The sequence below is a fragment of the Colletotrichum chrysophilum genome, assembly GCF_026319265.1.
Source record: "Colletotrichum chrysophilum strain AFK26 chromosome Unknown scaffold_58, whole genome shotgun sequence".
NCBI lineage: Eukaryota > Fungi > Ascomycota > Sordariomycetes > Glomerellales > Glomerellaceae > Colletotrichum > Colletotrichum chrysophilum.
Genome location: NW_026517345.1, coordinates 187,801 through 210,207, shown reverse-complemented (window position 1 = coordinate 210,207; position 22,407 = coordinate 187,801). Strand labels below are relative to the sequence as shown.

Genomic DNA, 22,407 nt, shown 5'->3' with positions numbered 1-22,407 from the left:
TCCAGCCTCGTATGCTGGTCCGAATTGAGGCTAAGAACGCTACGCCTCCAACCATGGAACAGACTAGGATGCAACATCCCTTGCCAAAGGGTCCACACTAGAAAAGGTAAACATCAGCCGGAGGTGCACGTGGCCATATTTCAATGGGCTAGTCAACCCATGGCCTGCCGCTGAAGAATCTTCGAGACGCAGTCATTGGCCCGACATGGTGCGAACCAGGGGGCCGCCAAAGTGGGATGGAGGGAATTTTCATTGATTAAGTGATGGGTTTCTGGGGCCCATCGTGTCCACCTTTTCCTCATAACCTCGTTGTTGCCCAGGCGTTTTATACAGGGGTGGCAGACCAATACAGGGGATTGACAAAGTGAAGAGGAAGCGATATGTGAGAGAATGTGGGTGTCCTATGGGTGTATGTGTGGGTATTTTTTTGTGGTTGAAAAGCGTTGAGTTTGTGTGTGCATAGCCTGCATTCGAAGAGGGGGGGTATCGAGGGGGTAAAAAAGAAGAGCATGGGCAAAAAATGTCGTCACTCCAAGCTGTCCGCCCCATGTTTGCCGTAATACCGACAGGACCCAGGGCTCGATGTCGACCAATCCGAAACTTAGTAGCAATACAGGAAGCAGAAAAGGGGAAACGCATAGCCGCTCTCGCCGTCGGTTAAAAATGCAGTGCAAAACTGGACCAAAAACAGGAGCAGATATTGGGCAAGGGAAATGATTCATGACCTGGCGCATGTCATGCCATGGCCGCCGCTGCATCTGCAAATGTGCCAACCAGGGGCTTGTCCAACTCTGTCTTGACGGTCGGAACGCCGCGTTGCATCTCGATGGTGTCGTCTTCCTGGGGAAGCCAATCCACTTGGACACCTGTTGGGGTCTCATCCTTGGAATCCAGTTTGGACAACAAGTGCTGGTACCGTACGATGCGGGCTTCCTGCCCTGCATACGCAAACGTAGTCGGTGCAGGTCGATGTGCGTGATCCTGCGGGGCAATCTCGAAGATGTCGACCATGTTGCTAGGAAGACCGATGTTAGCATTCCTGGGAGGGACATGAAGACCAAGCCCGCCGTCCCGGAGCTTGGGTCGTCGTCGGAGGGGAGTGCGCAGTACGCACGACGCAGTACGTACTCGGATGTCTTTGCCACAACTCGCTGCAGAGCCTCAGTCTCTCGCTGCACCTCCATCGGGTCCTCCTGACCGTTTACGCTCTGCTCGCCAAAGCTTCCATAGTGTACGTTGTTCGGATCGTCATAGAGGAGTCGTGATTCTTCGTCCTGGAGAGGGGAGAAAAAAGAGGGCTAGTTAGCCGCCGCTGCATACTACCCTGTCAAGTGGGTGAAGAAGTGCAACGCAACCCACCTCGTCATAGACGTCCTTGTTCCCCCGCCCAAGGCATGACGCACAAGCACCCATCACGATCGAGTGATCCGGTTGCCCCTCGTCGCCGTAATCGTCGGAGGTTGCGTGGTTGCGGGCGCAGCAGTCGGGAGCGCGCGCGCAAGTCGGAGGTCGTTACTTCAAGTAGAAAATCGCATGGAAAAAGAATGGACGTAGCTATGCCACCAAAGCCTCGTGCTGCAGTACGATAGCCAGACGCTAGGCTCGAGATTCTTGATTGATGGCGTGTGTTTTGATTGCGATGCGGTTGGCAGAAAACACAAGATTGCGAAGGATGGAATGACGTCCCGCTTTGGGCAGGCGGTCGGCCTCGGCAGCCCGGAGAATCAGAGATGCCGAGATGACGGGCCCCACAGCGGGACGGGACGGCCAGCGCCGAGGTCTCCATCGAGTTTGCAGTCTTTGGGACGATTTCCAGACTGTTGGAAAAGAGACCCGGCAAAGCCTTTGGAACCTGGACCTTGCAAACATCCCGAACTGGCCATCGCTTTCTTGCACCGGACAACCGCCGAACACCCTATTGGTACGTACTCGATCGGAGCCACGGTCTTTGACTCTGTCCTGGCAAGCCATCTCCACCGGAAAATAGATTGATCCATCAGTATTGCATCGTCGTCGCCATCGTCGTGGTCGTCCCCGGTGCGAAGATGCCGGTGCCGTATGCCGTATCTTATCGGCTCATCGGCCAGAGGGTGGAAGCGGAAGCATCCCTTGGAACGTGTGCCCCAATACCGGTGCTTGGATCTTCTTCAATATTGTTTTCTCCCTGGTCCCTTGGGACGTTTTGACCACACACACTATTGGTTCTGTGAAACCCTTGCTTTGCCCCCAAGTGCTCTGTGGTTTACTCTTTTGGTACCAGGCAAAGGCTCAAGTGAGCGACAGTACTGTATCTGAGAGAAATGTGACGCAATTTTCACATCCCTCTTGAGGCCGTCTGAAGGATTTGGTCTCCTGTTCTCTCAAAGCTGTGGCAAGCTCTATTGCTGTTCGTCAAGCGCTAGGTCGCAATACAGGGCAGCGTCATTCCACGATGATGGATAATCATGAATCTCAGCAAGGCTGTCAAGGCCTGCTGTATACTCCTTGAGGACGATCCAACTGAACGACTGCCATATAAGAAGTCTTATCTCCTCATGGAGACTTCTTTTCATCAACAGCAACAGCTTCACTCAGACAAAACAGACAAGCAAGCCTTCAACAACCACTCGGCCTCGCAGCAGCTTATACGCTATCCTTTCGTCTTACCGACCCTCTCCTGGAAGTTATAGCTTGCCTAAGGTACCCATCCATTCTCACTTCGCCATCAAAATGCTTCGTCAAGGCAACGTCGTGGCCGCGGCCATCCTCTCCTTCACTGCAATTGCCGCTGCCAGACCAGAGAACTTGAGGGGACGCACCTACCCAGACACCAACACCTGCCCGTGTGTGCCTGCGCCGGAGCCCAGCACCGTGACAGTCACTGCCACCGCTACGACTACTACTGCCAAGACTGAGACTGAGACTGTTGAGGCCACTGCTCCGGTGATCAGAGAGACTATCACAGCCTCCCAGACCTTCACCCTCACCGTCACCCGCTCACCGATTACCGAGACGTTCTACGTCAGCCAGGGCTCTTCTGCCCCTCCACCTGAGACGGTCACAGTCACCTGCACCGAGACTGTCAGCGAAAGGCCTGACGGCTCAGTCACAACCAAGTCGCAGCCTCCTTCAGACGACGACCAAACCAAGACTCACGCACACGGTAGCTCTGAGACCAAGCCGCCTCATCACAGTAGCTCTACCGACTCTAAGAGCAGCTCTGCTACAGCTACCCAAAGCGGTTCTGCCACATCCAGTAAGGGTGATAGCCCGTCAGAGACACCCGATAACAACACCTACGAGCCTACGACAGTCACCCTCACCGGCTCTGCGACAACCATCAAGACAACTGTCGAGTCCGTCAAGCCCACACACCCGCCCGGAAACACCAGCGACAAGCCTGGGCCTTCTCACACCAGCGAGATGCCTTCCCAGAGCAGCGGCGGTCAGGAGAGTAGCTCTGGACCCGAGCCGACTACGAGCACACACCACTGCGAGCACTGGGACGGCACCCACTGTGTGAAGCCTACTACGCCGCCTCAGCCTCCCGTCACCGCCACGACGACTTTCACAGCTGAGCCTTCCAACTCGGTGTGCCCCATCTCTGTGGCCTTTATCACCGTTTACAACACCGTCACGGCGACTGTCTACCAGAGCACGGCGGCCTCGACCGCTCCGGCGCATGTCCCTCGCGCACCGACGGCGGCAGTTGCGTTCTGATCTAGTAACTGTACCACGGTTGCATTTGTCTGTCTTTTTTGTTGGAAAGAAGTGATGTAGGAAGGGGATAATGGGTCGGCGAATGTAATTCCCCACGACCGAGGATACCTGTAAAAGTAATGTTTACTCATAGATGGAGTTTTTGATATAGTAATGCATAGGTTCTCGAGACCCGTCGGTTGAAATTCAATGTGAGTCGCACATGAGATGAGGGCGTTACTGATGCCATGCAACTGACCATCTCTGCGCTTTCACCCTTTTAGCGTGGCCTGCGTTTTATTGAATGGCTTACACTCCATCAACAGCAAGAACGATTCCTCATCTGGGAGTTCAGATCGGTATGTTCAACCACCACTACAGTCCGCTGGTATCCTGACAGCTAAGCCCGTCCTCACAGCCGCTGATTCGAATCAGCAAATGAACACGGCGCAAGGCAAGTAATTGTTGAATGTTCCCAAAGTGCCTATAGGCATTACAGGACGTCAATGTTATCAACCCGAAGAGAAGGTAATTTACAGTATTTATACACCAAAAAGACGCCCTGACCTTCCGCTTGAAAACACCTGTTCGCCGTCTTATGACCTGGCAGCAACGACTTCAGACTAGACGCCGGATGTCATGAGCGATACCGGAAGCCCATGAAGTCATCCTCTTCTTCATCATCGTCATCATCCTCTTCCTCCTCCTCGGCATTCGCTTTTACATTCTCCTTTCCATCTGCCTCAGTAGGTTTGGCAGCAACAACAGTGCTGGAGGCGGCACCGGAACCGGCATCTCCTTGGTGTCTCAGGGCCTCGCGTTTCTCCTTCAACCGCCTGACTCTCGCCTCGAGCTCTTCCATATCCTCGAATTCCTCTTCCAAGGCTCGCGTAGCCTCCTCCTTCTCGTCCTCAAGGTCCTTCTCCGCAGCAAGCCGGCGTTTCTCTCGCTCCTCCTCTTCTGTCTTTGCAGCCTCTGCGTGTTCCTCTGCAGTCATTGCCGGGGCGGATATCACCGCGTCTTCTGACACTGGCGCTGTTGCAGCTGCAATATCCGCCTCAAAGGCTGCCCACTCATCTTCATCCACCTGGCCTGCAGCCTCAGCCGGTGCGGCCGTACCGTTTTGCTGGGGCGGCGCCTTCGTTCTCGCCAGTGTGGGCGATGCCTCTCGAGGGATCAGTGGTGATGGGCCAACAGGCTGGTTGAGGGGGGTGGAGTTGGAAGAGTTGCCGTCCTTATGCGCGGGCGTCGCAGGTCGGGAGGGAATTTGGATCTCGACGCCTTGAACGGGCGTTGTCGATGTCCGGCGAGTCAGCGACGGAGGCGTCAGTGTCACGTCCTTCAGGTCGCGATCCGCCTCGCCAGCGGACAAGCGAGCCGGAGTGCTCATATTCGTCCTGCTCTTCTTCTTCCGCACAGCTTCAGCCATGCCTTCGTCTTCTGCCATATCCTCGTCCGAGTCGTGTTTTCGCTTGTTGGATGGGGCGGCGTCCGCGGTTGCCGAGCCATTTGTGGTGGTCGATGCAGCTTGCTGGAGGGTTTTGATCTTTCCTGCGTGGCCTGAACCTCTCAGGTGGCCTTCCCAAAGAGATTCGGACTTGATAGCTTCGTGGCAGAGTGTGCAGAGGAGCTTGCCCGCATCTGAGTATGCCGCGTGGGGATGTTCGATTCGTCGAGCAGCGCGTTGCTGACGGAGGAGGGAACGAACGTCGGCCATGTTGAAAGGAGTCCGTCTTTCTGACGCCTCAGAGCGCGCAGGAAAGTTTCGAGGCCGGGTATAAGGGTGGGAGTGCTCAATGGCTTGTTGGCGTTGAAGAATCGAAAGGGGATGAAATCATCGTTCGGCAAGCTAATTATCGCCAGAGCGACGTAGCGCAGCTGTCTGCTGGGGACGTGGAGTTGACAAGGTGGGACAGGTGACGCTAAGCCACATCCGGATTAGATCAGCTGAATGGGGGCCTGGTGGCTCGGGCGCCTGCCGGACCTGTTTGCGCGCTCCATGAGGTAGTCGCGTTCCTTGAAAGCCAACCTCGTCGACCTGGGAAGGCACTCTTCAACCCTCCAACTTTGCGCCGCCTTTAGAGGCAGAGACACGTGGACAGACACAGTCTCTCAGACAATCAAGACAATGACCACCCCGCTTCATTGAATCCATTCCACGCTCCCAGCCGACTCAGAAACCTCGCTCGACTTTCGCAAACATGGCCGACAACCCCGAGGAGCCATCGCAGAATGCGGTGGCCGCAACCTTCCCGAACCCGCCTCCCTTCTGGAAGGACTTTACACCCGAGAAGTTGGCTCGCATCGAGGACCTGCGCAAGGCCCAGGCTGAAAAGGATGGCGTCGACGTCAAGGACTTGCCGCCGCGCATACCCAATATTCCAGAGGAGCTCATCAATCTGAACCCCCCATCCGAGCCAGCTTCTGGCACATGGAAGGTTTTTGGGGCAAATTATACCGTGTGTTTGAATTCTGGATAGTTCTCGCATGCTTTGCAAGCTAACGTTTGTCTAGCTTGACGACAAACTTCCGTCGCTGGAAGAGGGCGAGATTCAGCGACTTGCGCCTGCTCCCCCTGAGGAAAAGGATGGCAAGCACCTTGACCGTGCGTTTGAGCTCAAGAAGATGGCCAAGTCCATCCTGATGAATTTCCTCGAGCTGGTCAGCGTCATGGCCACCACGCCAGACGATGTAAACCCTCCGCCATGTTCGCGCACGCCCGACCTCCGCTGACTTTAGCAGGGCCAAGCCAAGGTCGAAGATCTCAGAACGCTGTTTATCAACTTCCACCACGTCCTCAACGAATACCGACCCCACCAAGCCCGCGAATCTGCCATTGCGATGATGCAATCCCACCTCGATCGAACAAGAGCGGAGACGGCGGCCATCAGTGCTCAGGTTGACAAGGCGAAGCGCCTGTTGGAAGGTTTGGGCAGCATCGAGATCCCCAAAGTCTCGGAAGTGATCAGCTCGACTGTAGATGGAGAGATGACACCAGAAGAGCTGAAGGCAGCAGCCACGGCACGCGAGCTGGAGGTTTGGGCTACCGCAGACGCCATGTTTCTCTAGAGAGGGAGCGAAGAGGTACCCTATGAGAACGTGAACGAGAGCCCGGTGCCCGAACAGCAGACTTCAGGCGTCCAACCTCGCACAGAGGATACTGAGGAAAATTTACTTACGGCCCTGGAACGGTTACATGACGCCAAGGAAAAGGAAATTGAGGCTAAGAAAAGGTGCCTCGCGAGCTTGAAAGAGATGCATCTCGACTAGGAGAGCGATGCTGGGGCTGCGTCTTTCAGCGGCCCTGGCAAGAGCTTGTGAGATATCTCTTGCACTACTTGCCCAAAGGCCAAAGTCGCACAGAACATATCTTTAAAAACAAGTATCCTACGGCTAAGGGAGAAATCCCACAGTATTTCGAGCGGACAACAGACGAGATTTTGGAATACTGTCGGAGACCTTGACATGGGCCAAAGTCATATCTTGCAGTCATGGAAGAGAATGTGGCACCGACACTGGCAGGAGAACCTGTCATTGGGCGCCGAGGCTGGAGGCACATAATGGTATTCCCCAACCTCCAAGTTAGACTTTAGGAGCTCTTCTGCCTGGAGAGCTGGTGTGATACCAGACGTATCCAAAGTTGACACATTTCAAGGTACTACTCGCGAGAGTAAATGGACATGGTGACCAACTTGGTACAGATGTGGAAAACATTACATGAGGACACGTGCGGGTGACGAACAACGCAACCAGCTTACAAGAAGGCCCCGGAGGACAGTTCATGAATTTATGTCAGGCTGACTAGGCAGTTGCCTATACCATTAAAACAACCAGATTCCAACACGCACAGTTTCATCGCGACCCAACTTATTCGATACCATCTTTGATCCCATGCAGCTGCATCGTATATTCCCTTTACCTCCTTTTTTAACTGTAAAGTACCCGAAAATAGGTGCGGGACGCCTCCGGTGCACCCCCGACACCCTTCATATTGGACAACAGGCCCTCTTGCCGCTGTAATTTCATGAACCCCATCTTTTCTGGCAGCTTGCTGCCGTTGTTCATCATCGCAGGAGTATTACAGCACCTCGTCTGACATTCATATGGATGCACTGGTGCGGCAGGAAGGCGTTCTCGATTGCTATGTTGGACTGGGACTGGGGCCGAACTTGAGGGGACTTAGTGGTGCAGCTGGAAGTGTTGGGCGCATCCTCATCCTGAGTGGAAGTGAGGAACACACCAGCGTCGGCAGAACGTGGCAGCAGTAGCCGAGGAGAGGGAAGCATAGCGCCACGGTTGCCGTCATCCTGGGCGGCCTGTTACGTCCGCTTGGCCCCCTCCAGCTATACAGTCTAGATGTCAGTCCTGGCGTTTTACTCAGCGCTGTCCACTGTTAGTGAGTGGCACGGGAAAGCATCTAAGTTATGTAATCAGGAGGCCGGATGATGCGATCAAGGAGCTCAACAGCAATGCTACTCAAACCAATTTCGTAATGTCCTCGTCATTTTGACGTTCCTGTTCGGTGCCGGTCCCAAAATTTCCTTTCGCTTTTATGGCTTAGTTTGCATACGGGCTTGCTCACGTATCGTTGAAGTATCGTGATAATCCTTTAGGATCTCGTACTAAAGGTGAACAGCCTCCCAGGTATACCTAAATGCTTCAACAGGGCTGTACGCTAGAAATTAGTGTGTTTCGGCCTGATAGGAAGAGCCCAGTCTCGGCTCTGTAAAGAACTCTGCGGTCACCATAAAGTCTCGTCTTTCTCACCTAAGTAATACGCCCTCCACATGTGATCGTATCTAGTAATGACGAGCATGGTCGGTTTGTTGAATTCAGGGCTCGCCATCGTGAGTGAATTATGCTATTGTTATCGAACAGCTTGTTGAGCGGAGGCCGAGTATAATAATGGTAACGATAGGAGATGAGAAGGAGACGGGAAAGGAGAATAGATAGATTGAGAGTAGGTTGAGTCTTTACAGACACCAGGATATGATGAAGAGTGAAGTGAGGGGGGGTTGCTCAGAAATTTTAACTTTTGATAGGAATGCAAGGCACTATATGCATAATAAAGCACTGGTTTGCTTACCTAGCAAGGTCACCGGCAAGCACCCCGCAGGCTGCGGCAGTTGCCCGTCCCGGGGCACCCGGGCCGGGAGTGGGGCGGTATTTTCCGGGTCTTCGGCCGTGAGCCCGGAGCCTGCGGGTGCAGTTTTATGGCCACTTGCGGTGTTCGAATTAAAACCTGGGCGCGAAGTCAGCATGAGAGCAGTTTCCAGACGGGCCTCGGGTTATTTGTAACACTAGAGAGATCTCAATATGTTTGTTAATGAGGCGTGGATATGCAATCACATCTACGGCATCACGCAAGGTGAAAGTGCAAGTCAAAATTCAAGCCCAAATGCTCTTGATTTTTTATAAAATACGCCCAAACAAAGTTCCGCACGGCTACTGACTCCATAAAACGGTATCATCGGTCCAATTTAGCACTCTCCTGTTGTCCAATTCCATGATTCATGTCTGGTCACATGTCATATTTACATGACAGTGCAAGGAATTCTAAAAAAAAGCGACGTCAGCTAATGCAAATGAAGTCGAATAGGGCAAACATACGGGATACAGCAACATTCTACTCCGTCACACTGCGCAATTCGACGTTAGTACAGTATTCTATTGTTGTGGTTGATGTCTGCCATGCTCTCTGGTGCTCTGCTCCGTACCTGCTCCTTGCCTGACGACCTACCCCCTGCTTGCTTGCTTACCCTTAGTTCTTCCTCGCCGTGAGCGCGGCCTTTGAAGAGGAGGAAGAGGGGCCGAGGAGGTCCATAAAGCAGAGGGTACTGGGTATCCCAGAGGCAGAGGGCAGGCCAGGAAGGGAGAGCAAATCGAGCATCTAGAGCTACTCAAAAAGAAGCAAGGGCAGCGAACTTTGCACTACCTGGTCCTCGGGCCACGAAAAGGGTTTCGCCGAGTACCACGCCCATCTGTTCTCGTGTACATACCTCGAAACACTTGGCTTTGCCGCCGGTGGCCTCGGCAGGCTTGACGATGCTCTCGACGATGGAAGAAGCTGCGCTTCCAGGGCCGTTGCGGTTGACGAGGCCAGTAGAAGTTGATCCGCAAGCCATCGTGGTGTTGTGATGTTCGAGTTGTGGTGATATTGGTTCGGTGTGAAGAAAATCTGCTTAATCTCGATGTCAGCGTTTGAGTCATTGAAAGAGGGACTTGATGATGGTGACGTCACGTCGGCTGACTGACATGAACAATCGTGCTGTTACCCGGAAGGAGCAAAGAGAAAGATGAGGGAAGTTGCAGTAAAGAAGCGACCGAGGCGTTCTGAAATGGGAATACGTAAATTATAACCTATGCACAGCGATGGTCCCTATGCACCCCAAAAGGAGAAAAGCGGTGCCGGACCCAGTCGGCGCGCAGCCTTAAATAGAATGCTTGTTCTCTGCTTGTTTGCTAACGCTTCCCTGCTCCAAAAGATCCCCATGTTGTCGTCATGTATGTGGGGCAAAGACGGCTTGAAATGCAGAAGAGCAGCCAGTAGCTAGCTTGGAGCTTAGTATGTTGTCGACTGTGGCTGAAGACGCGACTGGTTTCTGGCACAGCCAGGTGGCAGTGAAAGGGCGGGGGTTGTAACGGGAATTAGAGCAGGGAAGCTTGAGCATTGAGCACATCGGGAGGTGGGAGATTGCCACAGTGTATCGTCCGTTTCAGTGAGTCAATGGAGACTGTACAACGCCTTGCCGGGCTGTTGACTCGCTACGTCCCCAGCGCTGGAGATGACCGAGATGAGACATCTTGGCAGGGTCTCCCAGAGAGTCCTCGAAGCTTTCATCGTCTTCACGGTCTTTTCGGCATTGTCTCTTGATGGTCTTTCATCGCTATGGTCGCAACTCTGTTGTTTATAGCCCATGATACGTTTCATCCAATGAGACAGCATTGACCCAGTGTCAAGCCTGGAAATGGCACCGGTCGACTTGGCTTTGCGGCGACTCTGACACGTCAACATTTCACATTCAAACTGGCGGAATAGAACCATTTGCCTCGAATTGATAGTTGTAACAGTACTAGCAAGAAAAAAAAAACCTCTGCCTTTCCAGGCCTCTCTTCCCTCGCTGGGAATGGTATCTCCACCCCTTGAACCCAAATAGAAGCTGTCCTTCAAACAGTAAAACTCCAAAAGAACTATGTACCGTGGCAGCCGCATAGACGCCAGTTCTTGCATGTTCCGGGGACGCATGAACACGGCGCGCTCATGCTGACGGCGCAACTCCCTGAGGCGCCGCGGCTGCAGGAGCGTCGCCGGCCTTGACAGGCTGCTGTTTCTCGAGCAGTTGGCTCAGGTATTGCAAATCTTCTCTGGCTTTCGGGTCTCTGTCGTAAATGCCCTTGATCACTTCCCATTCTGTCCGGGTCATTGCATGAGCATGTGGCATCAAAAAGGGAACAGTCCTGCTATTGACCAAGGGACCTAATACCTCATGAGCCAGGGCTTGGCCCTCGCGTTGGCGTCTGTCTTGCTCGGCCTCCGGCCCTCTTGCCGCGGTGTAGCCCGCCGGCGCTTGGTTCGGAGGCACCGCTTGATGCGCGCCCTGCGTGGGATGCTGCGGTGCGTGGCCGTCGTGACCGGCCGCGGGAAGACCAGGTTGCGCAAACGGTCCTTGCGGAACAGTCGGCGAAAAGGCCGGGCCAGATATCGAAGGATGCCTCGCCGGGAAACCAGCTTGGGTCGGCGTGGGTGAGTTCGCGACCGGCGACCTGGTCGCGCTGACTGGCTGTGGCTGTCGCGGGTTGTTCCTGTACACAAACACGCCCAGGAGCATCGGCTCTGTCCGCTTCGGCGGTAGGACGTTGTCCGAAAAGTTGAGCATAAACTCGGGCAAGTTGCCCTCGCCTGGCGGAACGGGAATTAGATACGTGTCCCGGACGTTGGCCAGGCCCTTATCCCCAATGACTGCGTATCGCTTCTTGCCTACAAAGTAATTGAAGAGCTGCTGAAAGTCGCCCCGGGACGCCTCAGAAGCTGGCGACAAGGCCACGACCACTATGTCGGTCTGGTCGGCGTAGCGTAGACCGCAGAGGTATTCTATCGCCTTCTGCTCATCTATGCGTCCGGCTACCGTCAACCTCCTGGGGATCAAACTCGTCCATGGCAGGCCAATGGTGTTCGCCAGGTTCGCTCCCGCAACAAAGTTGGCCGCTGCGGGAAAATCGGTGATTGAGCTCATGACAACATGGCCTCGCCATACCACGTCCGGGTCTGTCTCGTCTGTGGGTGAGTATGGCGGGGAGTCCGTCTCTTCCTGAAGCAGTCTGTCAACATCGGGATCAACGCCGGGTCCGTGGAGCGGCGCCGAGGGCCGGCGGATATGGCCTCCGGTGGGAGACTTGACGCTCGAAAAGACCTTGTTGATGTCAAAGTCGGGATGCTTGGGCGAGTGCCGAGCGCCGTGCGTGTCAATTTGCAGCCCACTATGAGGGTCCGCCTCCCCATCTGTCTTTGCCTCACCATCTCGAGCGCTAGGCCTCCTGATAAATGAGCGAGCATCGTCAGACTGTTGAAAGGACTCATTCTCGACAACTTCTTCGCCCTTGTGTGTTCTGCGCACTCTAGGTCCCTCCTCCGTGATCAGAATGGACTGCTTCTCGGAGATGGCCTTCAGCTGCGCATTCGCATCTTGCCTCTCCTTGGTAGCCAGTTCGTCGGCGCTCATGGTGGCCAGCATGGGCGGAGACAAGGTGCGCTTTAGAAGTCGCTTGGTCAAGTCGGCATTGATCTTGATGTTGGCGTACAGTGCCCTGGCCTGCTGAGCGTAATGGCTGCGGTCGGCGTGAGTATCATGAACCGCACGTTCGATCTCGAGAGCCAGGCGCTCGGCCTTGGCCGCAACAGTTACATCTTTGGGCAGGGTAACACTCTTGTCCTTGACGGCAGCGGTGAGGACGCCGACAAGGGCCTTCTGAAGCAGCTGCGCAGAGCCCTTGCGATCGTCCGGGAGGTCCGTAATCTTGGCAGTCAGGTCTGCCGGCGGGGTATAATTGACGATTGCAGCCTCGGGTTCGGAAAGCTTGCGCATCTTCTGGTTGGAAGCCTGTGATAGTACCAAGTCAGCACATTGGCCTTGCGATCTGGACGAGTTGTAACCAACCTTCGTATCCTTCTCTTCGTCGCGAACCTTCCGCTTGCCAGTGGACGGCTTCGCTGCGCCGTCCTTCTTCTCCTTCTTCTCCTTGGTCTCCGACGGAGCGGGGGAGTCTTCTGCCTTGTTACTCCTGGCGTCCTGCGACAAGTCCTCCTTGGGATCGCTGGCACGCTTGCCACCCCTGCCGCCCTTCTTCTTTTTCTTCTTCTTCTCGTTCTGTTCGTCCTCATAGGCCCTGCGGCGGGCCTCCCAGGGGCGCTCGCCCTTGGACATGGCGGCCAGGAGCTCCTTGTGATCTTGGGGAGCGCATTGTTCGCAGTAGTAGTTCTTAGGGAGGTCTTCCGTGAAGACACTCATACCCATACAAACATTGTGCTGCCACGCAGTGCATTTGTCGCATGCGATCCAGGGCTCTTCAGAGTCGCCGTCCTGCTCGGTCGCGCCGCAGACGCAACGGATAATCTCCTCCTCGGGCTCCTCCTCCTGCTTCTTCTTCCTCCCTCGCTTTTTGGGAGGCTCGATCGGTTGGTCGTCGAAGGCCTTGGTGTGCTGGCCCTTGGTCGCGCGCACTGAGCGGCGAGGCTCCGGTTCTCCTTTGCGTGGCATATCTTAGTGACTGTCGATGATCATGCTGAGGCGCAACGCGAAGTGTACCAGGCAGGAGGGATTGGGGGTTTGGAAAGTGCGAAAGGTGCGAGGGGTGGTTGGCTGTTTGGGCGGGGCTGCGCGACGGAAGCTGCAGTACTTACCGGACATGTTCGCTTTGTCGACGGCGGGAAGGCTTCTTGCCGTGCGTCTCCCTTTGCTAAGGCAAGGTAGGTAGGTAGGGTAGGAACGGTCGGCTGTGGCGGGGGAGAGGCAGGTAGGTATGGCTTGAAGGATTGGGCTTCCGTCTACTCTGGTTGCTGGTACAAAAAGGAGCAGTGGTGTTCTCTCTTAGGCATGCATTGATTTTTTCACGACAGCGAGAAGGACTAAAGATATGTGACCCATCCACCACGCGCCGCGACAGATGCCCCGGATGCTGTTGCTCAACGCGAGAAGCGAGCGCCGGCCACGCGGATCCTGTCTGAAGCGGTCTGTCACAAGAATCTCGAGCACAAGATGAAGAAGCAGCAGTCGCGCGACACAGTTCGCGACAGCCGAATCAGAGTCTGGAGGTGGGCGTTGAGGTGTTCGCGTGCCGCTTTTTTTCTGTTGTGTGGGAGAGCAGAAGGGAGCTTGCGCAAAGGTGGAGGTGACGGGCGTGGATGTGAGTGGACTGGCGGTCGATGCGATAAAACGGCGCGAGGTTGGAGGGAAAATGCCGAATCGCCTCCACTCTTTGCGCTGTTAGGTAAGCAAATCAGCACCGCTGGCTTGGGCCTTCCGCTGAGGTGCAGAAGGAGCAGCTCGCCAGCCGAGCCGTGCGCTTTGCTAATGGCTGGGGGCATCATTTCTGCCTAAGGCAGGTTGGCCCGGCGTCACACCTTGATGTTCTTCCCGCCTCGGTGAGCTTCCACTTCGGTGAGCCATCATTCGATGAGGTAAGAATCCTGTGCTCACCTGGCGCCCGGCAAAAGCTCGGGCCAGTGCTCTCAAATGGAGGTACAAAGTGGAAAGTACCCGACTGCACCGGGCTGGCTCTTACCTCAGCTGGGGTCCAGGCTGGCTAGGCGCAATACAGGAGCTAACGCGTGCATCGATTGCCTGGAGCTTCAAGCTGCACCCAAAGCAACAGCCTTCCCTGCCAATCGACAAACAACACATTCCGCCGCACAACAAATCCATTTTCGTCGGCCTCACCCCGAGTCCGCTGCCACCGCAAATACACCGCCCGGATACTGTTGATGCCAATTTGACCAGTCGCCCGCCATGTCTCGTCGTTACGATTCCCGCGTAAGGCCCCTCCCCGCTCTTCCCTTGCTCTGCTATGCCCGCAGACCTACCGATTGAAAGGTGAAGCAGCAAACTTACACAATGTCTCCAGACAACCATCTTCTCGCCGGAGGGCCGTCTCTACCAGGTCGAATATGCGCTCGAGGCCATCTCCCACGCCGGCACTGCCATTGGCATCCTCGCCAAGGACGGAATCGTTCTTGCTGCAGAGCGCAAGGTGACGTCGAAGCTGTTGGAGCAAGACACATCCGCCGAGAAGCTGTACATCGTCAACGAGTATGTAACTTTGCTTCCTGGGTTCTTTTTCTCTGGAGGACGGCATTACGATAGCAGCAACTAACTTACCCACCTCTTCTCTAGCAACATGCTTGCTGCCGTTGCTGGTATGACGGCCGATGCCAACATTCTCATCAACTATGCCCGCCAGGCCGCCCAAAGATACCTCCTCACCTACAACGAAGATATCCCCTGCGAACAGCTCGTCCGAAGACTCTGCGACCTCAAGCAGGGCTACACACAACACGGTGGTCTCAGACCGTTCGGTGTTTCCTTCATCTACGCCGGCTGGGACCCCCGCAGACAATTCCAGCTGTACCAGAGCAACCCTTCAGGCAACTACGGTGGATGGAAGGCTACGGCCGTTGGTGCGAACAGAGCTAGCGCTGAGAGCTTGCTCAAGCAGGACTACAAGGAGGACTGCACCCTGAAGGAGGCATGCGGTATGGCGGTCAAGGTTCTGAGCAAGACCATGGACTCGACAAAGTTGAGTGCTGAGAAGCGTGAGTTCTTTTCGAAAACTGCATGGTGTTCTTCGTTTGCTAATCGACCACCACAGTCGAGTTCGCCACGGTCGGCCAGACGGAAGATGGCAAGATCTACCACCGCCTCTGGACAGCGGAGGAGATCAAGGAACTGCTGAAGGAGCACGACTTGGCGAAGGATGAGTCTACGGAGGACAAATAATGGCATGATGAGAATCAAAACATAGATTGGGCGTGATGGATGCCCTTTACCCTGATGTACCAATAGAATTGATGCCCCAAACCCCAGACAGGCTGATTGATGCCAGTGCATATGCGTAGCCATGGTATCCCTATGTATCCAGTAATGTGACATGTTCAACAGACCAAACCGTGAAGGCAGATATATGATGGAAGCGCAACGCAAACGAGGAAGGCGAAGATAGTATCAACAATGACAATGATGAAGGCAATAAAGGCAACGCAAGTAATCCAAGGCAGGGATGCACGAAATCAATGCAAAGGTTGGTGAGAAGATGCGTTGCTGGCTGGCGCTGTTTCGATGCCTATGCTGATGCTGTTGGTAGTGATGCTGTATCATTCGAACTCTACGGCGGACCCTACTTGCTGTGATTAGCGTCTTTGGCTGTCTAGCTGGGTTAATTCATAGCCTACGTCGGGTCGTGAATCCCCAGCTTCCTCCTCGTCACGCAGTCGATTCCAGCCTGCCCTTGGCTCCGAACCTGGGTATGGATGAGGCTCATGACATTCCTTCGCAGTCAACTTAGGCCAGTGTCGTCGATAACTCCAATACGCAACCACCCATCCTAGCAGAGATCCCACGCATACGTCGTAAACGTCGTGTCGGTAATCCTCGCACCGGCTGATGGCAATCAAGGCAGCCCCAAGTAGGGGCACCAGACAGATCAACGCCCGGCTCAGATCACGGCCGCCGCTGTTGTGGCGGAAGATGTGCAGCTGGCCAGCGAGGAAAATGCTGAGGAACCCGAGGCCAGCGAAGGAGAAGGACGAGTGACCGGAGGGGAAGGACCGCCAACCATCATGTAGGAGGTGATGGGCCTTCTCTGTGCAGACGTCGATGGTGACAAGTAGGTCGGGCTTGGTGCTAGCGGCAGGCTTACATCTTGCCAAAAGGTCGGGCCTTGGTCGGCCAACAGCGTTCTTGATTAGGTCTGTGATGAAGGAGGTCATGATGACGGAGATACCAAGGCTCAAGTGGGTAACCTCATGCTTATGAGGTGAAGCCTTCGTCATAAGGTTGTAGATAATTAGAACGCCCAGCGGCACGAAGAGGGCGTAAACAAAGTTCATGTCTGCAATCCTGGTCAATTACACCACACAAATAGATGAGAAATTGAGTTGAACTTACACACAGGCACACGCTCAACTTCTGCATGGGGATAAGAGATGCGAAGATCGTTAATGAAGAACATGCGGTGGAACGGCTCGAGGAAGACAAGCATCTGAGTCAACAAAGTTAACGACAAGCTCTTTGGCGCAACCAGTCGCGTTGTGGCCTACCAGCATCCAGGTACCAAGCAGAATCGCGAACCCTAGGTAGTCTGGCGCATGAGTTCTCTGAGACTCGAGTTAGACAGGTCCAGCAAACTCGCTGTAATTGGAGGCAAACATACCTTCCAGAAACGAGAGAATGCGGATGCCGCAGCATTCCCGCTTGATGCAGAACGACCGGGCGCCATCGTGAAAAGTCACCCTCTGCAGGCGCGAAGCAGTTTGTTGAGCATCGACAACACCAGACAAAGGCAGGAGTGAACGAAAGAGACAACGGAGACGGAGACAGAAACGGCAGTAGAGACACTCCAGTTGCAAGCAAAGCGCCAGAGACTATCAACCGTCACTTGATCAATCTGCAGATCCTCCGGACCAATTTGTCCCCTAGTTTGGTCGAATTGGTACGAACATCAAGGGGGGTGCTCTGCGTATGTGGCGTTCAGCATTTGATTGGGAGAATCCGACAGCTGGTCACTCGCCGAGCTGCGACGGTTCGGAGATGCAGGGGTCACTGGGGCAGCTAGCTGAGCTATCCGTACCTTCCTCAGCTCCAAGGCGACCTTATCTTATCGGCACCCGACGTTTCGCCGTCACTGATTCGTTCCTGGGCAGCCATCAACCTTCAAAAATCAACAATCGCTTTCTTCATCAATATCGGGACCATATTCGCTGCGCTTGCGCGCCTTGCTGCTCAACATGCTCAGGTCAACATACAAGCCGTCAGATAACGCCGCTCCATTGCCGCCTCTTCTGCCCGGATGGACTGAGCATACGGCGCCGACGGGACACAAGTACTACTACAACGCCGAAACGAAAGAATCGACATACACAAGACCCAGTGCGCCCGACGCCGTTGCCGCTGCACCTCAAACATCCGCGCCGCCGTCCGCCTCCGCGAGCTTCTTTCAATACCAGACGATCCCGCAGCTCTCCGATCCGAACGTTGCAAATGCATACCTGGCGCAGTACAATGCGCAGAACCAGCCACCCGCTGCGCAGCGTGGCGGGTTCGGTCACGGGGGTAGAGGGGGCAGAGACAACGGGCGCCCGCGTCCGGAACCCATAGACAAGCCCAAGTCAAAGACTCCTATACCCGGACATGAGCCTTGGATTCTTGTCGAAACAAAGTATAGTCGCCGATTCGTCTATAACCCGGACAAGAATGCCAGTTACTGGAGAATCCCCGAGAAGCTGATGCCTGGCATCCTCGAGTTGGACAAGGCCAGGATACGCGAGAAGGCAGGCATCGCAAGCGCAGGTCCGGACGCCAAGGAGGGAACTCCCGGGGCGCAACCAAAACAGCCTCGCGAAGTCAGTGAAGGATTGCCCGATGATGGCAATGACGACAGTTCAGAGTACGAAGAGGTCGAAGTCACAGACGACGAGGCTGAGGGCGACGACGGCGAGGATGGACACAACTCCAAGCGCCAGCGCACGGAAGAAGCAGCCGATGACGCAGTGGTGGAGTTTAGCGAGGCTGACATTGCGTTCCAACTGCAAGCAATGGGCGAGGCGTACGGACTTGACCCCGGCGAATACGATGACGGAAACATGGACGAATGGCCCGAAGGCGCGGAGGGCGTAGAGTTCTCGCAGGAGGACGCCGTTGCGCTGTTCAGGGATCTTTTGGACGATTTCAACATAAACCCGTACAACACGTGGGAGAAGATTATCGAAGACGGTCACATCATTGAGGATCCGAGATACACAATCCTCAACACGATGAAAGCAAGGAAGGACGCATGGCAGGAGTGGTCCAAGGACAAGATCAGAGAGATCAAAGAGCTTCGGGCAAAGGAAGAGAAGAAGGACCCTCGGATACCCTACATGGCACTACTGCAGGAAAAGGCATCGCCCAAGCTCTACTGGCAGGAGTTCAAGAGGAAATATCGGAAGGAACCGGCGATGACGGACCCCTACGTCAAAGACAAAGACCGCGAGAAGTGGTACCGAGAGCATATCAATCGTCTAAAGATGCCTCAAGCAACGCTCAAAACGGACCTCGCCACACTTCTCAAGTCATTACCGCTTTCTGCATTAAACAACAAGACGAATCTGTCGCGTCTGCCACCACAGTTGTTGGTTGACATCAGATACATCTCCCTGCCCGTGCAAGTAAGAGATCCTCTTATTCAGGCGTACATCCAGACCCTGGACCCACCACCAGAGGGCGAGACCACCGCGGAAGAAGATGAGACTACGCGGAAGGCTAGAGAAGCCAGGGACCGGAGAGAAAAGGCACTGCGAGAGCATGAGGACAAGGTCGCGGAACAGAAACGAAGGCAGCAGCGGAGCCTCGAAATGGGCAAGGCTCGGCTGCGGGAGGAAGAACGGGAGATTGAACGGGCGATGCAGGTCGGAAAACGTGGGCTGCAAAGCCAACTGGCGAGCGCTCAGCGGGATGAACCCGATGCATCGTGAGGTAGTTAGACATGAATGTGTGGCTAGGCCGCCGCCAGATTAATACAGCATAATGTATCAAAGAACCCAAACGGCGTCCCGGGTCAATCCCAACGTCGATCCCCCAACTGCTTGTGATAAGGACACATAGCTAACCAGCGGCAAAGACACTAACAGAAGCCAGTGTGAGACCATCGACGCTCCGTTTCGCCGACTGCTGCAGGAACCGGGTTTCATGCACAACCGCAACGACGGCTTCACCAACCACAGGGTCCCTTCATTACATCAATTTGACTCGAGCCTCGCGGCCGCGTCATGCACAGGCATCACAACAGACAAAAAACCCGCAGACGGACCAATCTTGGCAGCTGTAAAACAGCTCACTCAGCAATGAAACCCTGCTTCCCTCAGCTCATCACAAAATTGTCAGAATCCTTCCTGTCCTGTCAGCAAGCACAAGCACGAACACGAACAGATGAGGACGTGCTCGCGAGAGACAGGAAGGCTTGAACCCTCAGATCCTCTCAGCCACACCCGGCATCCCTGTCTTGGCATCCTCTTGACGCCTCGAACGCACCCGCAGTTCGACAGGAAGACATTGGGAGGAAACAAGTTCGGATCGACCACCGCTGCGCTGCAGATGAGCCATGCTTTCTGTCACGGCCACCAATGACACCATCACGCGTAGGTCGTGCGCGCTGCCCAGGTGCCAAGATCTGAAAATCGGCGGCTCAGCCATTGGCTTGTCGGCCACGTCGGTCACTCGGTCACCGTTCCGTGGCCGTGCTCGCACATCCCCAAGCACAGCTCCGTGGATTTGCAAGACAAGATAGCGCCGCCGCCATGGTAGTCTTGTTAAATGATAAGCGCCGCCTGTCAAATGTTTCCCGACCTCTTTTCTTTATTTCGAGTCTGAGTTTTCTTGCAATCTTGTCAAAGTTGCAGAACTTTTCTTGGTGAACAGAAAGAAACGATATTTGAATTTACTGGTCTTTTAGCAGAAAAAGCAAAAGGGTAAGACACATTATGAGCACGACGACACTCACACTATTCGGCCTTGTGGCCCTGGGTAAGTTCCGGTCACTCTAATCGTATGGTAGCTTCTACTAACACAATACCAGCCTCAATAGCGACGGCCCAACAATTCCCAAATTTCCCGGGTAGCGGCAACGGAAATGGAAATGGCAACGGCAATGGGAATGGCTTCGGTGGAAACTTTGGCAATTTCGTAGGCTTCAACATCACAGAAGCGATGCACATTCGGAGGATTCACGGAGTTCTTGCCACGATCGCCTTCGTCATCGTGTTTCCCGTCGGCTCTGTTGCGATGAGACTCGTCCCTGGACGCTTTGGCTGGATCGTGCATGCTCTTATTCAGATGGCCGGCTTCGTCCTCTACATCGCAGCAGCGGCCCTGGGTATTCAGCTGACTCAGATGGTCAGACTTGGTGGCACCAGCCTGGTGAGTGTTTTCATGCCCCTCATCATCGATGTTCCTTGCTGACGTTTCCCCAAGTTCGAGATCAGCACCATCAACTTTCACCCTATCATCGGTCTCGTCCTCCTGGCCATTTTCTTCTTCCAGCCTATTTTCGGTTACATCCATCACGTGCAGTTCAAGAAGTACGGTCGTCGCCAATTTTGGTCTTACCTGCATCTCATTATCGGCCGTCTTCTGATCCCGCTCGGCATCATCAACGGTGGTCTCGGACTGTACATTTCCAACTCCCCCAGAGAATTCAAGATCGCCTACGCTGTACTCGCCGCCATTCTCGGCGTGGCTTGGATTCTGGTTGCTGCTATCAGTGAATTCCGTCGCAGTCGCCAGCCTCGTCAAGTTGTGGTGGAGGATGACAAGAGAGGTGTGCATGCCCCGATCCCCCTTAACCCTGTTGGCGACGCCAGCCGCGGCTCCTCGGTCTCGGATCCTTATCGCAAGGTTTAAGGCGGTGAAGCGTATGATTCATGAATATTGGTTTCACGGATCTGATGGGAAATGATACACCACAAAGGCATCGCAGGATTGTTAAGAGAATATGATTATATGAAGACGTGTGCGTTGTGTGTTCAGGAAAGAACGACAGCAAGCGTTACGGATATAAGGCACTTTCAAACAGTTATGAAAGGTAAAAGGCACAGGACATGTTATCACCTCGGATTGTGAGATTATTAAGCATTGTGATATTCTGGACTTAGAAGGTTTTTCCTTCGAATAATCAACCACGGATTGTTGACTTGGATTTTATGAGATTCAAAACTTTTGATTTCGCCGAGGATTGGAGCAAACTCGCGTCGGGAGTTATAGCTTTCACCTGACTCCTAACACGTGGAATTCTGCCCAGATATGAGGATATCGACTAAAACCAGACCTGTTTACGTTTTAATTCCTTTATTAGTGTGTTGCTTGTGGCTCAAACTAAGTTGCAACTCTGCCGCTGGTATTCCATACAGGGTGCGTGGTGAGGATACATAATGTGGTAGAAATACGGGTGAGGGCCTGGACATAACCGTTTAAATTAAGTTATGGCAACTTGAAAAGGAAAATGCAAGGTATCTAACGGTAAGAGCCAGTGATATCCTTATTTCTGGCAGAACATTTTTATAGTGAAAATGAGCCGGTGATGGTAACTTGAACATCTAATGGAAGAACAAAAAGACCACATGGTAGCCCCGGAGCACTTCGGAAACATTTGATAGCTCATTCGAAGATGCTCAAGTGCAGTCGCTGAAAATTAGCAAAGCAGTCGGTGCAACGTCTTGACTCTAGAACCAAGAAAAGGGCCCAAAATTCCTCGAAAGCGGGATCTTCGAGAGCCCTAATTCCTGCTTGAGAGGTGCGCAGAGAATTCCCAGCATATTATTCAAGGCAGGCGTTTCACAATGTTTAAAGCTATGTGGCGCAAAAGATTGGGAATAAGGAAGAAGTCAGTAAGAAGGGGAAAATTGTAGTGTTCCTTCGGGGTAAGGGCTCAGCAGCTCGGATTGTCGGTGTGGTGGTGACCCCTTGATGTACCTACTTAGACATTGTA

General features: G+C 54.1%; 10 protein-coding genes across 10 annotated transcripts; 5 read left to right on the top strand and 5 right to left on the bottom strand.

Moving 5' to 3' along the window:
- Positions 1-735: 735 nt before the first annotated feature.
- Positions 736-1,184, bottom strand: COL26b_007289 (uncharacterized protein; the record flags this gene model as incomplete). Its single annotated transcript, XM_053180087.1, has 2 exons — positions 736-1,015; positions 1,129-1,184. 2 exons carry the CDS (start codon positions 1,182-1,184, stop codon positions 736-738), a joined length of 336 nt encoding a protein of 111 aa, XP_053036007.1.
- A 1,525-nt stretch (positions 1,185-2,709) lies between these two features.
- Positions 2,710-3,699, top strand: COL26b_007288 (uncharacterized protein; the record flags this gene model as incomplete). The annotated part of the gene is made up of 1 exon (XM_053180086.1): positions 2,710-3,699. One exon carries the CDS (start codon positions 2,710-2,712, stop codon positions 3,697-3,699), a length of 990 nt encoding a protein of 329 aa, XP_053036006.1.
- Positions 3,700-4,315: 616 nt separating this feature from the next.
- Positions 4,316-5,395, bottom strand: COL26b_007287 (uncharacterized protein; the record flags this gene model as incomplete). The annotated part of the gene is made up of 1 exon (XM_053180085.1): positions 4,316-5,395. One exon carries the CDS (start codon positions 5,393-5,395, stop codon positions 4,316-4,318), a length of 1,080 nt encoding a protein of 359 aa, XP_053036005.1.
- Positions 5,396-5,879: 484 nt separating this feature from the next.
- On the top strand, positions 5,880-6,747 carry COL26b_007286 (uncharacterized protein; the record flags this gene model as incomplete). The annotated part of the gene is made up of 3 exons (XM_053180084.1): positions 5,880-6,137; positions 6,193-6,369; positions 6,421-6,747. 3 exons carry the CDS (start codon positions 5,880-5,882, stop codon positions 6,745-6,747), a joined length of 762 nt encoding a protein of 253 aa, XP_053036004.1.
- Positions 6,748-9,439: 2,692 nt separating this feature from the next.
- On the bottom strand, positions 9,440-9,803 carry COL26b_007285 (uncharacterized protein; the record flags this gene model as incomplete). The annotated part of the gene is made up of 2 exons (XM_053180083.1): positions 9,440-9,568; positions 9,678-9,803. 2 exons carry the CDS (start codon positions 9,801-9,803, stop codon positions 9,440-9,442), a joined length of 255 nt encoding a protein of 84 aa, XP_053036003.1.
- A 1,134-nt stretch (positions 9,804-10,937) lies between these two features.
- COL26b_007284 (uncharacterized protein) lies at positions 10,938-13,433 on the bottom strand (the record flags this gene model as incomplete). Its single annotated transcript, XM_053180082.1, has 1 exon — positions 10,938-13,433. One exon carries the CDS (start codon positions 13,431-13,433, stop codon positions 10,938-10,940), a length of 2,496 nt encoding a protein of 831 aa, XP_053036002.1.
- A 1,248-nt stretch (positions 13,434-14,681) lies between these two features.
- Positions 14,682-15,668, top strand: COL26b_007283 (uncharacterized protein; the record flags this gene model as incomplete). Its single annotated transcript, XM_053180081.1, has 4 exons — positions 14,682-14,705; positions 14,797-14,981; positions 15,066-15,484; positions 15,541-15,668. 4 exons carry the CDS (start codon positions 14,682-14,684, stop codon positions 15,666-15,668), a joined length of 756 nt encoding a protein of 251 aa, XP_053036001.1.
- Positions 15,669-16,078: 410 nt separating this feature from the next.
- Positions 16,079-16,929, bottom strand: COL26b_007282 (uncharacterized protein; the record flags this gene model as incomplete). The annotated part of the gene is made up of 2 exons (XM_053180080.1): positions 16,079-16,779; positions 16,836-16,929. The coding sequence occupies 2 exons, from the start codon at positions 16,927-16,929 to the stop codon at positions 16,079-16,081; spliced, it is 795 nt and encodes a 264-aa protein (XP_053036000.1).
- Positions 16,930-17,674: 745 nt separating this feature from the next.
- COL26b_007281 (uncharacterized protein) lies at positions 17,675-19,399 on the top strand (the record flags this gene model as incomplete). The annotated part of the gene is made up of 1 exon (XM_053180079.1): positions 17,675-19,399. One exon carries the CDS (start codon positions 17,675-17,677, stop codon positions 19,397-19,399), a length of 1,725 nt encoding a protein of 574 aa, XP_053035999.1.
- A 1,005-nt stretch (positions 19,400-20,404) lies between these two features.
- On the top strand, positions 20,405-21,323 carry COL26b_007280 (uncharacterized protein; the record flags this gene model as incomplete). The annotated part of the gene is made up of 3 exons (XM_053180078.1): positions 20,405-20,447; positions 20,500-20,840; positions 20,895-21,323. The coding sequence occupies 3 exons, from the start codon at positions 20,405-20,407 to the stop codon at positions 21,321-21,323; spliced, it is 813 nt and encodes a 270-aa protein (XP_053035998.1).
- Positions 21,324-22,407: the final 1,084 nt, after the last annotated feature.